The sequence below is a fragment of the Heterodontus francisci genome, chromosome 1, assembly GCF_036365525.1.
Source record: "Heterodontus francisci isolate sHetFra1 chromosome 1, sHetFra1.hap1, whole genome shotgun sequence".
Taxonomy (NCBI): Eukaryota; Metazoa; Chordata; class Chondrichthyes; order Heterodontiformes; family Heterodontidae; genus Heterodontus; species Heterodontus francisci.
Genome location: NC_090371.1, coordinates 139,675,673 through 139,691,758, shown reverse-complemented (window position 1 = coordinate 139,691,758; position 16,086 = coordinate 139,675,673). Strand labels below are relative to the sequence as shown.

At 43.8% G+C, this 16,086-nt stretch overlaps 1 protein-coding gene across 4 annotated transcripts in view; it reads left to right on the top strand.

The window, feature by feature from the left end:
• Positions 1-16,086, top strand: part of tbc1d1 (TBC1 (tre-2/USP6, BUB2, cdc16) domain family, member 1) — a 329,569-nt gene that overhangs the window by 240,175 nt on the left and 73,308 nt on the right. For all 4 annotated transcript variants that reach the window (XM_068036947.1, XM_068036966.1, XM_068036956.1 and 1 more), the window contains exon 13: positions 4,862-5,023. In XM_068036947.1, coding sequence (XP_067893048.1) covers positions 4,862-5,023 — 162 coding nt within the window. The remainder of the gene's footprint in view (positions 1-4,861; positions 5,024-16,086) is intronic.

Here is a 16,086-nt window from a genome sequence, read left to right as displayed (position 1 = left end):
AATTTTGATTTGTGCTGCAAGTGTGCGGTTGCGCAGATGCATAAAATATCTCCTATACATCAGAGTGTTAACAGTATAAGAATGGGGTACTTCTGATGTATTTGAGTTTTCAGTTCCAACCCAGCCACTACAAGTTTGGCGACCAGATGTGAACTCTGTAGGCAGGTAGGTGAACGCCTGTGTAATTCCAATTATATACACACACAAAATATGATAAAGAATATAGTACCAATATTTCTGTGTTGACCTACTGCCAGATCGAGCAGGATCAAATGAAGTACATTTTATCTGCATAGGGCAGGCAGCTGCAGGTATCATTTCAGATGCATTTTTGGTGAGCACCTGCATCCAAGAACTCAGATTCCTCCCCAGGTCACAAGTCAAAATGGAAACTATCGGAAATGGGATGACCCAATGTGACTGGATCTCTTGCTTTCACAGGGCTTCCTCTCGAGTCGCAGTAGAAAATCAGGTAGAACCCACAGAAATTCTGGGGCTAGTGTTTCTTGCAAAAACAGATATTAAGACAACCAAATGCACAATTTATGACGGAAAATGGGCAGCACCGAATAAACAATTAAATTGCCAGTTTGCTGGTAATTTTTCAGGTAGTGACTATCTTTGCCTGATCTCAAATTGTGTTTGAGAAATTGTACATTGTATAGTCTGGCTACCAGTCAGCCCCAGTGCATTAGTTGCACCAAAGAGTATAAAGGAGGATTTCTTGTTCAAATCCAATTACCTCCATATTTGGATTGAAATATTATTGAATATGTCATGCAGGCCCCCACCTGCCAAGAATGAGGCACATTAATTTCGCCACATGTGCATTAAATTTCAAATTGTTGCTGGGAAGAAGAGGAGGCCAATTACAAGGGGTTGCCAAGCCCCTGGCTGGAAGGACATTTTTGAATATTACTAGCAGACATGGTGGAACAAGGAGCTATCCCCTGCTCCTCCCAATGCACAGAACAGACGTGGTTAAACCAGTTTAGAACCATGACTAACTGGCTGTTGCAGAGTTTGAACTGAGAGTTTTAAATTGGAGAAACGGTGTTTGAAGACAGCTCCTGGACTGAAAAGACCTCCTCCCTTCCTATCTGCTCCCATCTCTTTATCACGGAACTCCAAGACCCATTGAAGACACATGAACCCCAAGAGAGAAAAGTCTCCTACAGTGAACAAAGTTTAAGAAGTATACCGGGCCCCAATGAAAAGCAAGATCTACCTATAAGCAAGGACTCTACAGTGAGCTTGAAGACCCGTAAGAAAAACTCTTCAGCTATTGTCTCAAACTTTACCATTTTATTTCTTCTCTTTTCTGTCCCTATCTGCATGTGTATATCACGCATGCATGCTAGCATGGGCACGTCGTGTATCGTTAGGCACTCACCAAATTAGAGTTTAAGTTTAATAAAAAACCTGTGTGTGTACTTGTTTCTTTGCCTTATAATTGGAAAGCAGTGAACAAGGCTTCACCAAGGGGGAGCTAAAAAACACGGGGTGTTAAAAATTAAACCCTGTTAGAGTAAGACCAGGTGAAGGCTGAGAGGGACCCCTAGACACCTTTCTTATCTGGTTGTAACAGAAATTTGGGGGCTCGTCCAGGATTGACCCACAGACAAACGAGAAAAATTGGAAGTGGGAAGCCAAATTGTTCCCAATCAAAAAAAGAGCAAGATTGATGCAGGTTTTCTTGTGGTTGTGTGTGATTGAATACTAACATGTCTGCAACTGAAGCTAGTAGCTCTCCAAGCCAGGGTGAAGTAACCTGGGATAAGTTAAAAGTACTGTCTATGGAGGAGTTGAGGGAAATGGCTGAGCAGTGTGGGATCACTGTACGTGGCAAGGCTAGGAAGTGTGAACTCCTAAGACTAGCGGCCAGCCATTTTTCCCTTGAATCTGAAGAAGCAGAAGCAGTGTTAGAAGTAGACCCAGAGAGCATACTGTTAGCAAAGATACAGTTTGAATTAGAGGAGAGGGAGAAAGAGAGAGCTTTCCAGAAGGAAAGTGAAGAGAAAGAAAGAGCCTTCCGGAACGAATATGAAGAAAATGAAAGGCAGGAGAGAGAGGAGAGACGAGAGAGAAAGAAAGACAGGAGAAGTAACAGGAGAGAGAGAGAAAGAGAAAGAATATTCCAGAAAGAATGTGAAGAAAGAGAGTTGAAGCGGCTTGAGTTAACTAGGGGGCGACAGAGTAACCCCAGTGAAAGCATGGCCAATATGGAGGAGCAGAGTTCAGGGCTGTGTACAGAATTGTTAAAACTAGCTCATCTAATCCCATAATTCAACAAGTAAGATGTGGAAGCATTTTTGTGTATTTTGAGAAACTGGCAAGGCAGCTAAAATGGCCAGCTGAGACCTGGTTTCTCTTACTACAAAGCAAGCTAACTGGAAAAGCACATGAGGTATTTCCCTTGTTGCCAGATGAGAGTTCATCAAATTATGAACTTACCAAAAATGCTATCCTCGGGGCATATGAATTAGTACCCGAAGCCTATCGCCAAAAGTTTAGAACCATCAAGAAGCAAGCTAATCAAACTTATCTGGAGTTTTAAAGAAGTAAGCAGCTGGCTTTTGACCAGTGGCTGAGGGCTCTTAAAGTACAGCTTAGCTATGAGAATCTTAGGGAAGTAATTCTGTTAGAGGAATTTAAAAACTCTCTCCCACTCTCAATAAAGACCCATGTAGAGGAGCAGGGGATCCAGAGAGCCCGGCAAGCAGCCGTTCTGGCCAATGAGTTTTCTTTAATTTATAAGTCGGTTTTCTGGGGAGAACCTTTCCTGATCACCCCCACAAATCCAAAAAGGTCAAAGGGTAGGAAGGTGATATCCGCCCAGGCAATCCTGGAAGAGAAAGGAAAGCAGGACACACAGGGGGCCCTCCTGCAGCCAAAAAAGAAGGTGCTGTGAGCAAGAGTGAGACTTGGAGACCTGTGTGCTTCCATTGTAATAAAGCAGGGCATTTAAAAGCTGACTGCTGGAAACGAAAGGGAAAACCGGTCGTGTTAATCACAGCACACCTGCTCAGTGAAGACGGGAACCTGTTGGGAAACACAGCAGAGCAAGCTGTGGCTTCAACTGCAGTAAGAGTGAGACCCAGGAAGCTTACGGCTGCAAGGAAAATTTAATAGGATTCCTCAGAGTTATCAAGGTTTTCTGTCTGAAGGGAAAGTAACCCCATACCCCTTGAGTGGGGCAAGCAAGCCCATAGTAATTCTCAGGGACATGGGGGCCACTAGATCCCTTTTACTGGGAAAAGGTCTGACTTTCCCCCAGAGAGTGCAGTGAACACCAAAATGGTGGTGAAAGGTATTAGAGGGCAGTGTATGCCTGTACCTGTACACCGGGTACACCTGGAGTGGGACCTAGTTTTGGGACTGGTGACTGTAGGGATTGACCCTAGTTTGCCTGTGGATGGGGTTGACCTGCTCTTAGGTAATGAACTAGCGGGGCTGAAGGTGGTAGCCTCCCCAGTAATGAAAGAAAGACCGCAGGAAGTCGGAGAGACAGGGCGGTGGCAGGAGATTCCCTGCAGTTTTCTCTTTAAACCTAAGAAAGATTGTTTGTGCTCATTTCTTTGCCTTATATTTGGAAAGGGGTGAACAAGGATTCACCAAGGGGGAGCGCAAAACACGGAATGTTAAAAATTAAACCCTGTTACAGTAAGACCAGGTGAAGGCTGAGAGGGACCCTTAGACACCTTTCTCACCTGGTCATAACAAATACTAATCTTCAGTTTCATATTGTGCATCATTTTAATGAAATAAAACGTTAACCATAAAACTGATCAAACAACAAATTACTCATTGTGATTATTTGCTTATAAGCTGTACAACTATTTGACTGGCAAGTCTATACTGCAAGTGAGATTTTGACTAAATGTTTGGAGAAATGTATGTATATGCATCTTGGTTGAGGGCATGAGAAAGCTAGGACGTGATGCTACCCATAGCTAAACAGCCAGCTGACACTTGGGGCTGGGTTTTATTCCACTGGCAGGCCGGGAGGCGGATGGGGGAGAATCCACCTCGGCAGTCTGTGGCGCAGTTCACGGCGGGCAAGCAATTAATGGGATGCCGTCCCTTAACCACCTCCAGAGCTGCCGGGGAAGGCCGGCAACTATGCAGTGCCGGTAGCATCACTGGGAGCAGTGGCCACTACCGGTACTGCAGGAGGCCTTGCAGTACGAAGAGAGTCTGGAGACCCTGGGAGAAGTCCGTGTTATGGGGTCCATGCAGGCAGGCCCTGAGGACGGAGTGAGGGCGGGTTTTCCCTGGGGGTTGTGGGGGGCGGTGGGAGGCGATCGCCACGAGCTGGAACTCCGGAGGCATTGGATTGTCCCCAAAGGAGGGACCCCCCTCTTGACCCCACTAGGAGGCTGCCAGGCTTTACCTGGCGGCATCTCCCCACAGCGGCGGGCTCCCCCGCCTTCAATAATATTGACGTGGAAGCAGGAAGAGGCTCTTAAGTGGCCATTAATTGGCCTGGGGTAGGAAAGCTTTCCTTGGCCTTACCCACTCCCACCCTCACACCTCCATGCTGTCTCCAAGGGTAGAACAAAATTCTGTCCTCAGTGTAGGGTTATATGTTCTAAATGTCCACTTGCGTGAGCGCTCGAGGGCTGCCAGGGCCAGTGGATCCAAATGTCGTTGCAGTAAAAAGAAACTGGTTGCACAATCTAACCTTATTTTTGTACTTGGGATGTGCGCATCTCTGACAAGGCTGGCATTTGTTGCTCATCCCTAATTGCCCTGAGATGGAACTGCTACAGTCTGTGAAGAGAAGTTGCTCCCATAATGTTGGGTAATCTTAAAATGGTTTTCAGGGTAATGTGTAAAATATTTCTCTCCTACTTTGTAGCTTCAGAATGTGACCTGCAGAACAAGCGGTTGAAGCTGGATTATGAGGAAATCACTCTGTGTCTAAAAGAAGTGACTCTGGTTTGGGAGAAGATGCTCAATGTGTCGGCGAGATCAACAGTTAAATTCGACATGGAGGATATTCATGCGGCCATGGGCCAAGGTGAGTGGTCAGTATGTATTATTTAACATTTTAATAATAAATGTAATAAGTGCCATTGTTTAATCTAAAGATATTGAAGGTCCTATTGGAATCATTTAATGGTATGAAATTCAGATACAATTTCGCAAGGAATATAAAGACGATGACATTCTTTTTTGCCACAATATCTTCAGATCTTTTGAGCAGAAGTTCCAAGCACCCATTGCCTGTATTATTCATCCTGACATATTTCCTGGCATCAAGGCCATTCACACATTGAGGACCAGTGCCAGGCCTAGTTACCGGGCAGGGGCAGCGAAATTGTTACAGCGTCTTCCTACAGTGCAGTGAGACCAGTAGTGCCAGTAAAAAAAAAAATGTTTCCAGTTCTTAAAATTCCCTCTTTGACTACGGCAAGAGTGATTTCATTGTTTTCATCAAAGCACTACTTAAATTCCACAGAAAGGCACTGGAATTCCTGACGTCCAATAACTGTATGTTACAAATGACAATGAACCCTCTCCCAACTTTCTGTACTTCTGCTCATCACACAAAGCAGCTTCCGTAAACAGATACATACCTCCTGTCGTGAAAGGGATGTAGTACGCCTGAGGCCCTTAATGCTGAATTATACTGAAAGTATTATGGGCTACTTACCATGCACTACTGGAATCTTTCATCAGTAGATAAACATTGCACAGATGAGCCACATCGGGTAGTGGTTTTCTTTTAGCTTGAGAACCCGTTTTCATATCTTCGCCTCTGCCCTGGTCTGAGAACTTAACACGAGGGATCAAACCTAGTACATTTCTGGTAGGAATCGCTTATTCCACTGAGTTTGCCACTTGAGATTTTAAGAGAAAATAGTTTAGCTCATTACTGTGGAGTCTCAGTCCATTAATACTGCAAAACACAGTTGGTACTAGTTTAAGCCGCAAGCTGTGGCTCCTTATCAGTATATGTACAAAGCTAAACTCCATTGTCCACACACACACACAAAGACGCATGTGTGCTCTGGGGGAGGGCCAGTAGTGACCATTGAATACATTCTTCTCCACGTCAGTGTTCCAACATACTGTTGGTAAATGGGAGTTTGAAGCGTATGTTTAATGTTGGGGATGAGGTGGGGGGAAACTGGGGTCTAGTAAATATCTTGTGTTACAGGATCAAGTAATCTCATCAGGTTTAAATCTTTCAATATCAAAGCAAAAAGTTTTGTTTGTTATTACATCCCCATCTCAACAACATTCTCATGCATGTGCAGGGTGTGAACCCAGTATCAGCTTGATATACTCTGTGTGGTTGCTACTTATCATCTACAATATCTTAAATATGTTATTGTCCTGTGCATGCAATGTGTGAAACAAGTTGTAAAGGTTTTAAAGGAGTTGTTATGTGCTTCATAATTTTTATTTTAATCTTTATTTAAACTGCTGTAGAATAACCATCAAATGGACACTAGTTGCTGGTCATACTTTCTTAATCTGATAGAGATCTCCGATGGAGAAATTTTTTTAAATTTTAATTATCATATCTTCATTCACAATAGAGGAAATATTCAAAAAGCTAAGGGATGTAATTTGGGAGAAATCAGATAGAACTATTTCACAGAAGTAGCACGAATTTCTCACCAGGGAGGCTATTGAAGCAATTACTATAAATGGGTTCAAGAACAACAACCAACAACAACAACTATCGTTTATATAACACCTTTAATGTAATAGAACGTCCCAGGGCGCTTCACAGGAGCATTATCGAACAAATTTGACACCAAGTCACATGGGTTGTTTGGACATATGGTCAGAGAGATGGGTTTTACGGTGCCTCTTAAAGGAGCAGAGAGGTTTAGGGAGGGAATTCCAGAGCTTAGGGTCCAGACAACTGAGGGCACTGCTGCCAATGGTGGAACACTTAAAATCGAGTGCACAACATGCCAGAATTGAAGGAGTGCAGATATCTTGGGGGTTTGTAGGCCGAAGGAGGTTACAGAGATGGGGAAGGGTGAAGCATAGAAGGATTTGAAAACAGATACATTTCTGCAGCATGAGTGGATTGTGGGATGTGGTGAGAAGATGGAATTAATCTCAGCTAAGAAATGGCCTTTTCCTTATTCCTAACTTGAATGTCTTTCCTTGCATTGTTACGGACCTTTAAAGCTTAATTCCTTCTTGTTGTAAGTGGGAGTGCTGAAGCTGCAGTAATTACATGTCACATCATTAGGCGGCAGAAATGCTAAAATTTGTTGCACACATGGTTAGTAAGTTCATATCCGGTGCTTGAACCTGCAGCCACAGCAGAGTGAAAGGCACTACTGATATTGGAAAACTGGAACCACAAAGACTGTTTTGGCACCCACTAACTTTGTTAGCCACAGTCTCATTAAATTGATTACAAATCAGTAAAATAGGATTCCCACAGCCAAGTCTTTCCACAAGTCAAAGCTGAAGATAATCTGCAGAATAGCACCAAAGTCCTCTGCCATTCTCCCCTTCAATGGGTGGCAAACAGTAATGAGATCTTTGCACATTGCACATGGTTATTTGAAGATCAGAAATTTGATTTGTCCACTCCAAAAATGGTGGATTGCAGTCCTGGGTGGTAATACTCATATATTGAACAGCAAATCTGTCTGCTTTAATGCACCTGGATGAAATAATCCTGGTATTTACTTTGCTGCAGCCATGGTTCCAGATCAGCACAAAACACCGTAACTATGGTTACTTGGTCATTGAAACCTTTCCATCATGTACATCGACACAGCTGTACGTTTAATTCACAAAAGGTGAAGTTTTCTTTTGGTGGAGCTGGCCTAGGTACCACACCCAAAAAGACACAGCAGACATATTGATGTTGTACCTGAGCACCACTACCCGAGTTCCTTATTTTAGATTACTCTTCACCTGTCTTTCTCAGCCAAGATGGAATATTGCAGTTCTATTGAACAGATTTCAGGGGAAACTAACCTTATCTTTCTCCTGGACTCAGTAAGGTCCAACAACATGGAGAACATGTGTGCTTGAGGAAAGTCCAATTACTCCAAGATCAGGAACTCCCCTTGTGGGGCATCAGGATTGTAAGGCTGTGCCTTGCTAATGGTATTGGTTAAATTAACTCCTTCGCTGTCCCCATGGAGGCAGAGTTGTAGATTTATAGTTTTAAAAAGCCCCCACCTGAAGTGCAGTGTTTATTTGGGTAGAAAATTTCAGATCATGTTTCATGGTCCAACTTGAAGCACAACATGTCTGCACATGAGCAAAATACATAGCTTGTGGAACCAAAGTGGAGGCTGGAGTCCATGGGAAACTTTCAGTGGGGATATTAGGTATTGGGGATAGAACAGTGCAGGATATCTGCTGAGAGATGAAGTTCTGCAAATATGTAGTACTTGAGTGGTATATTCCAAATGGTCTTTTGTGCCTTCAGTCTGTATTATGAAAGTCTCCTTGAACAAATGTGGCCACTTGTTTACCATAAAAATTTTAAGCATGCTGGGTATATTCGTGGCAAAATATTAACAGTGTATAATTGAGGGATGTCAGAGATCGTCGTAGGCCATTGGGGTAGTTAGCAAAATTGGTGGGCTAGAGAGAGGCCCACGATTGTGAAGGGAGAGGCCAGAGGCTTCTTTGCGGGCACAGGAGGAGTATTCCTGCTCCTCCTATCTACAAGGAGTGCATTTATCTTGTAGAGTCAGCAACTCCTACCTCCCTTTCGCTGCCGGGTTTCCTGAACTCAAAGAAACTGGCGCAGCATCAGTGAATTTTAAATTGGGCTCTCAATTGCACCATGGGAGGCCAATTTAAATACATTAATGAAGTTCCCACCTCTCCAAGGGGGCGGGGGGGCACTTGGATGGCCCGATAGCAACTCCCATAAAAACAGTGGTATGCACGGCATTTTGGATACTTTACACGCATTTAACACTTTTACCCAAGCCTTTCCTGCCCATCATAGGGGTGATATTATCAAAGCCATTATATCCCCTGACATTGGTTGTTTAACAATCTGACCCAGTGGAAAAGCACTTTTCAAAGTGTTTTTGTCAAGTTGTTTCTGACTCTGGTTCTCAAAAGTTGCCTTTATTAGAATCGTAGACTGTTACAGTACAGAAGGAGGCCATTCAGCATGTCGCATCTGTGCCGGTTCTCATTAAGAGCTACACTGCTAGTCCCACACCCCTGCCTTTTCCCCAGTAGCATTATCAGATAATTATCTAATTGCCTTTTGAAAGCCATGATTGAATCTGCCTCCATCACCCTCTCAGCCAGTGCATTTCAGATCCTAAGCATTGTGTAAGAGGTTTTTCTTCATGTCGCCTTCTTTTGCCAATCACCTTAAATGGGTGTCCCCTGCTTCTGGATCCTTCCACCAATGGGAACAGTTTCTCCCTATCTACTGTGTCCAGGCCCTTCATGATTTTGAACACTTTTGTCAAACCTTCTCTAAAGAAAACAGCCTCAGCTTCACCAGTCTATCCTTGTAAATTAAGTCTCTCACCCTGGAACCATACTGAGAAATCTTTCCTGCAGCGCCTCCAATGCCTTCACATCCTTCCAAAAGGGTGATGCCCAGAATTGGACACGCTATTCTAGTTGAGGCCAACCAGTGTTTTATAAGTGTACTCTTTGCCTTTATGCCACCAAAGATCCCATATTCCTTATTAATCACATTATTGGGAACTGCAGGTTTAAATTAAATGTAATTATGAATATGTTGTGTTTTCGGAATTCAGCTTTAAACTTGTTTGCATTCTAGTTTTGTTATTGGTGCAAATCTACTTATTTTAAATGTGCTTTTGCAAAATCAGTTCACAAGTAATCTGTGTCTTGCACTGTTTTTTCATTTCCATGTAATGAGTTGGGCACCTTGCCGTTTTATTCTGCTGGTGGTGAATCGAGCATATCCAGCTGCATTGCCTACCTGTATTTGTTTTCCCCTTTCACTGTTCAGTGTAAAACATAATTTAAAGTATATATCCTGCAAAGGTCTGATTAACATAAGCTCTTCTCAAAAAACTGAAGTTATCGAGTTCTGTTCTGAAGTGCTGCCTGTTGATCCTTCTAACACTCTACAGTGTTATGTTTTAAAATCTCTGGCCTAGGACATTCTCCCTGCACTCACTATCTACCTGCCACTCCTACCACTAATTTAGCAATAGATCTGGGGTGAGCAAGGATGGAAAAGTGTTTGGCAACTGCTCCACTGTATCCCCACTACTTGTACCTCCCTGCTGGAGCCCAGATCCAGCAGCATCCAAACAAATCCGAATGTGGACATATGCCAGTTTGATGTGGACCAAAAGGATGCTTTCCTAGCATCCAGTGTGCCGAGTAATAGCCCAGGAAAATTTCCCCAGTGGTGTTTTGTTTGTTTATTGCCTCCTGTCTTAATGTACGACTAACTTATTCAATAGCTAAATTGAGTTGATCTAATTTGGTTCACAACATTAAATATATTGCCAAATAAACAGGGAGACCCTTTGCCCAAAATGTTTAATGTGACTGGAGTCGAGGCAACATTCTAAGGTGTGCAAGGCACTCACTGCTTCCAATTACTAAGGGGACAAAAGTGCAGTTTCATCTGGAAATATAAATCATCTGGCTTACTTTGTTCCACTTTTGATGTGAGTATTCCAGTGTGCTTCAGAAGCAATTATTTTGTCATGTTCTGATTTTTGTTTAAATTGAAGGACCTTTTTATTTTGAGCAGAGCTCCTATAGTTTAAGCTATCCTGTACTGCTGTTTTCCATATTATCATTGCAGGCAATTGGAGGTACAGTATATTATAAATGTGGGAGAGTGGTGCACACAGGTTGGTTTGCCATTGCTTTCCCAATACCTAAGCTAAATAATAAAGTCACTTACTGAGGAAGAACCAGCTACAGCTGCCCCATACAAGGCAAATGACAGGCTGGGGGTGGGAGCTGCCTCTCCGGAGTTTCTGCTCCTGAAACTCAATGGGAACCTGGCATTATACTGGCTGCTGGTACTCTGAGAGGATCAGGCATGCCAACATCCACAGTGGTGCATGTGTGCCCTTGAAGAAAAAAAAATCCTTGCTCAGGCTGATTAAAGTATTGTTCGGGATGAGGAGCGAGCCAAATCTTCACAGGTGTAGGAATGCAGGTTGGCACTGGGAATGCATTCAAAGTGGTGATTGCACCAAGCAAATAAGCTGTCTTCCCATTGACCCCGGATTCAGCACTGTCATTGGTGAATGAGATTTTGGCAAAATCACTGGGATTGCTGCCCATGGAGTTCCGTGAACAGGCTTAGGCTAGATACCAGAGTATTTCTGATTCAGCAACTTCTGGAATAAATTGCCAAAATGTGGTAAGTATGGATTTGTTACAGGCTGTCAAAAGAAGCTGGTGAGTAACTGAGAGTGAGCATCACAAGTTACAGAAGATGTGGGTTAGCTATAATTAGTGACATCAGTTGATGTGGTCTTTTTTTATTTGAGTGCCTTCAGGAGTCAAAGATGAATTTCCTGGAGGTTTGCCCCCCGCCCCAAAAAAAAATTTGATTTTTTTTCCTTCTAATTTTTGTTTTTCCCAGGAGATCATGGGACGAGTGGGGAAAAAGTGCAGTTGATATATGTAGGATGAACCTTGTCTTTCATGTTTGTATTCTGTAATTTCAAATTCAGATATTTTGAATCCTTTTGACTTCTTATTGGAAGTCAGTGATGTTTAGTCCCCAGAATGAGACTCGAGGGGTGCATTTCTACTGCCTGCCTGCCCACTCCTGTGAAGACTTGGCTAGCCCAGTATTCTCGGCAGTGCTCTGACCAGCCTGAGCAAGGGTGCAATATATTTGGCAATTTTCTTGGGAAAAACCTGCAATCTCAACCTTTTTGTCATTTAGAAAAAATAATTCAAAATAACTTTGTTTTATTTGTGTTTCGAAGTTGACTGAGTTGATCTTTGGGTATGTAGAGCTGACTCAATAAATACAGGGGAAATGAATACAGCATCTGTAACAAAATATGTGTTAAAATCTTTTCTCATATCATTTGTACCCTTCTGGGCTGAGGTATTTAATCATTTAGTAGATTCTGTTCCAGGAAGATATTTATAACCTGATTTTACAAAATGAATTGATGTAAAAAAAAAACTACAAATCTTGTGGTATATGAGCTGCTACAAAAAGAGAAACTGATAATATTGAAGGTTGAGTGCAAAGAGTAAGTTCAAAGGTTATGCTTGTGAAATTGACAAATAATGTAAAAATCCCAGGGGGCCTATTTAGTGAAAATGCCGAAAGGTTTAGGTAATTTTAATATTGCTGTTTATATTATATATAAATGATTTGGAGGAAAATGTAGCTGGTCTGCTTAGTAAGTTTGCGGATGACACAAAGGTTGGTGGAGTTGCGGATAGAGATGAGGATTGTCAGAGGATACAGCAGGATATAGATCGGTTGGAGACTTGGGCGGAGAAATGGCAGATGGAGTTTAATCCGGACAAATGTGAGGTAATGCATTTTGGAAGATCTAATACAGGTGGGAAGTATACAGTAAATGGCAGAAGCCTTAGGAGTATTGACAGGCAGAGAGATCTGGGCGTACAGGTCCACAGGTCACTGAAAGTGGCAACGCAGGTGGATAAGGTAGTCAAGAAGGCATAAAGCATGCTTGCCTTCATCGGTCGGGGCATAGAGTATAAAAATTGGCAAGTCATGCTGCAGCTGTACAGAACCTTAGTTAGGCCACACTTAGAATATTGCGTGCAATTCTGGTTGCCACACTACCAGAAGAACGTGGAGGCTTTGGAGAGGGTACAGAAGAGGTTTACCAGGATGTTGCCTGGTCTGGAGGACATTAGCTATGAGGAGAGGTTGGATAAACTCGGATTGTTTGCACTGGAACGACGGAGGTGGAGGGGCGACACGATAGAGGTTTACAAAGTTATGAGTGGCGTGGACAGAGTGGATAGTCAGAAGCTTTTTCCCAGGGTGGAAGAGTCAGTTACTAGGGGACATAGGTTTAAGTTGCGAGGGGCAAAGTTTAGAGGGGATGTGCGAGGCAAGTTCTTTACACAGAAGGTGGTGAGTGCCTGGAACTTGCTGCCAGGGGAGATGGTGGAATCAGGTATGATAGCGATGTTTAAGGGACATCTTGACAAATACATGAATAGGATGGGAATAGAGGGATACGGTCCCCGGAAGTGCAGAAGGTTTTAGTTTAGACAGGCATCAAGATCGGCGCAGGCTTGGAGGGCCAAGTGGCCTGTTCCTGTGCTGTACTGTTCTTTGTTCTTTGTCTGTATCAAATGGCAGATTGTTGGTAGTATGTTAATCAAACACAATCACTTTTTAGTTATGTCATCGCGCATTCTCTTTGGTGTAAGAGTTTGAATGTAGAATTGTTTTATTCCTTCTTGGGAATTGGGCGTCATTGGGAAGGCCAGCATTTGTTGCCCATCCCTAATTGCCCTTGACAATTGAGTGGCTTGCTAGGCCATTTCAGAGGGCAGTTAAGAGTCAGCCACATTGCTGTGGGTCTGGAGTCACACATAGGACAGACCGGGTAAGGATGGTAGATTTCCTTCCCTAAAGAACATTAGTGAACCAGATGAGTTTTTAAGAATAATCAATGATAATTTCAGGCACCATTATTGAGACTGGCTTTCAATTTCAATAAATTTATTAATTAATTGAATTTGCACTTAACCAGCTGCCTGATGGGATTTGAACCCATGTCCCCAGGGCATTAGCCTGGCCTCTGGATTACTATTCCAGTAACATTACCACTATTCCACAATCTCCCTGATCATTGCTCACTAAACTAGGGATGTTGCAGCATGTGTTAAGGTATGGAAATATAACTTTCCTACTGTAGAGTTGCTCTTTAGCTGCTTTCACATTGACTTTTCAGTGCTTCCAGTTCCCAAATGCAGCTTTCATGCAGTTGGCAGCATTATCTTATCAAATCTGGTTGGGTGCGGCTGTAGTACATAAATGTGAATCTTAAAATTGTATGGAAAAATGTCAAATTGACTTTTAATATTTAGGGTGAAATTTTATGCTCTCCCCCACGACTGGTTAGGAGGCGGGGGGAGCATAAAATCAGGTAGGATGGTGGTACCTTCCCACCTCCGCCAGAATTTAGTCTGGGCAGGAAAACCTGTGAATGGCCGTCCCGCCCCACTGCCAATTGAGACCCTTAACTGGGTGATTTAGCCCTAATTAAGGTCCTCTTCCTGCTGCAGCCGCAATTACCAAAAACTGTGCAGGCTGTTTCCCGGTTCTGGGGTAGGGCACGGGTTGGGGTGTTGGGTCTCTCATTAAAATTCATTTAGTGACTGAAAGCGGGACCTGGCATTGGGTAGGAGGGGGCCTGCTGAGGGCCAACCCTGCCTTTGCTGCTGACTCCCACCCCGCGAGACCCTTCTTTCCCTGACATACCTGAAGCCTGGTTCCAGTGGCACTCCTTGGTGTTTAGTCGCTGCAGCAACTCCAGGTGGCGCTGCAGTTGTCGGTCTCTGGTCGGCAGCTCTGCAAGGCCAGGATTTCCAGCAATGGGGTTCTAAATCGTATGGAAGGCCCGCCGCTGTCCAGTTCAGTGTTTGGCATTAAATTGGGTGGGCCTTCCGTTTCAGAGGCGACGTGGGGATCTTGGCGTCGGTTTCCCCCAATGTCGAGCATCAAGACTCCCACTGCCAGCATAAAATTCCCCGATAGTCATTTTGGTTGGTTAGCAAACATCCCAACCTAGGACACTACAAAAAAAACTGGCCAAAAGCTTAAAAAAAGCTAACAGTCCAAGAAACGTTGCCAAGTCAAAACTGACCCCTCAACACAAGCTTATGACATGTAAAAAGCAGGAATGGTAATGATCATGAAAGTTAAGAGGTAGGTGTATTGAACATTCCTACACTCATGTTGGAGGAAATAAACTGTCAAAGCCTGAAAAAGAATGCAAATGTTTAAAGCATGGGATATACTTTCGAGGAGGGGAAATTTGAACCTTGCCTTTTTGACCAGGAAATTGTTCCAGTCGGAAACTGAAGGCAGCAAATTTTGAATTTTATACTCTCATTTCAAATGCTGTTCCCTCTTCCTTTTATTACCATTTCTGGTGCATCCCTAAGAACATGCCTGGGCAATTTTCCACATTGTCCTGTAGATGCCAGTGTAGTAATAATGTTACAAGCTACACAGCTTGACTAAGAAGGAGAAAATCTGGTGTGTAAATCTCCAGCACTACAATGTTGTCAGAGCCCAGAGCCTTTTCTGTGCCAGGTAAACTTAGCCACTTAAGGTAATGCGGAGTAAGCTGAATTGCTGGACCATGACATCTAATAGTTCTGGATCTTGGGAATCCTTTCCCTTTGTATCGCCACTTTCTAATATTATCCTTTATTACCAAGCTAAAGTTTAAATTGGGGGAAATTGCTCTTCTGTGAAGACTCACTTTGTTCAGTAGTACTTCATGATTTATCAGTCTTGCCATCTGGACCCTAAGGTCTGGAATTCACTGGTTAAAACTTCTCAGACTTGTCACTTCTCTCCCCTCTAAGACATTTTTTGAAAGACCGCATTTGTTGACAACGCGAACGGTAGGTGGCGCTGTTTTGGCACATGCGCAAATACAGCATGTGCACGAAAACGTCACAGATTGCGACTGTAGCAGCTGCCAGGACTAAAGATGGCGCTGCTCAAAGTATCACACAGAGGAAACCTAACATACACGTTGGCAGTATACAATGGCCGGAGTGAGAGAGCAGCACGGGGGCCGGGGAGAGGAGCGTTGAGGGTGGGGGTGGGGGGGGTAAAAGAGAGAGGGGAGAGGGGGGGAGAAAGGGGGGATGAGGGGGGAGAAAGGGGGGAAGGGGAGGGGGGGACAAAGGGGGGGAGAGGAGGGGGAGGGGGAAAGAGAGGGGGGAAAGAGAGGGGGTGGGAGCAGCGGAGCGGAAGAGGAGTGCCTTTTTCTGTGCATGCGCCAGAAACACAACAGCAAAAGACTTACCGGCAGTCCCTGGACCCAGCGACACCAAGGTCTTCGCACACTCGCTCCCCGCAGCTCTCTACGGCCTCTCGCATCCGGCCCCCTCTCCATTCAGCCGTTCCCTGCAGCTGCA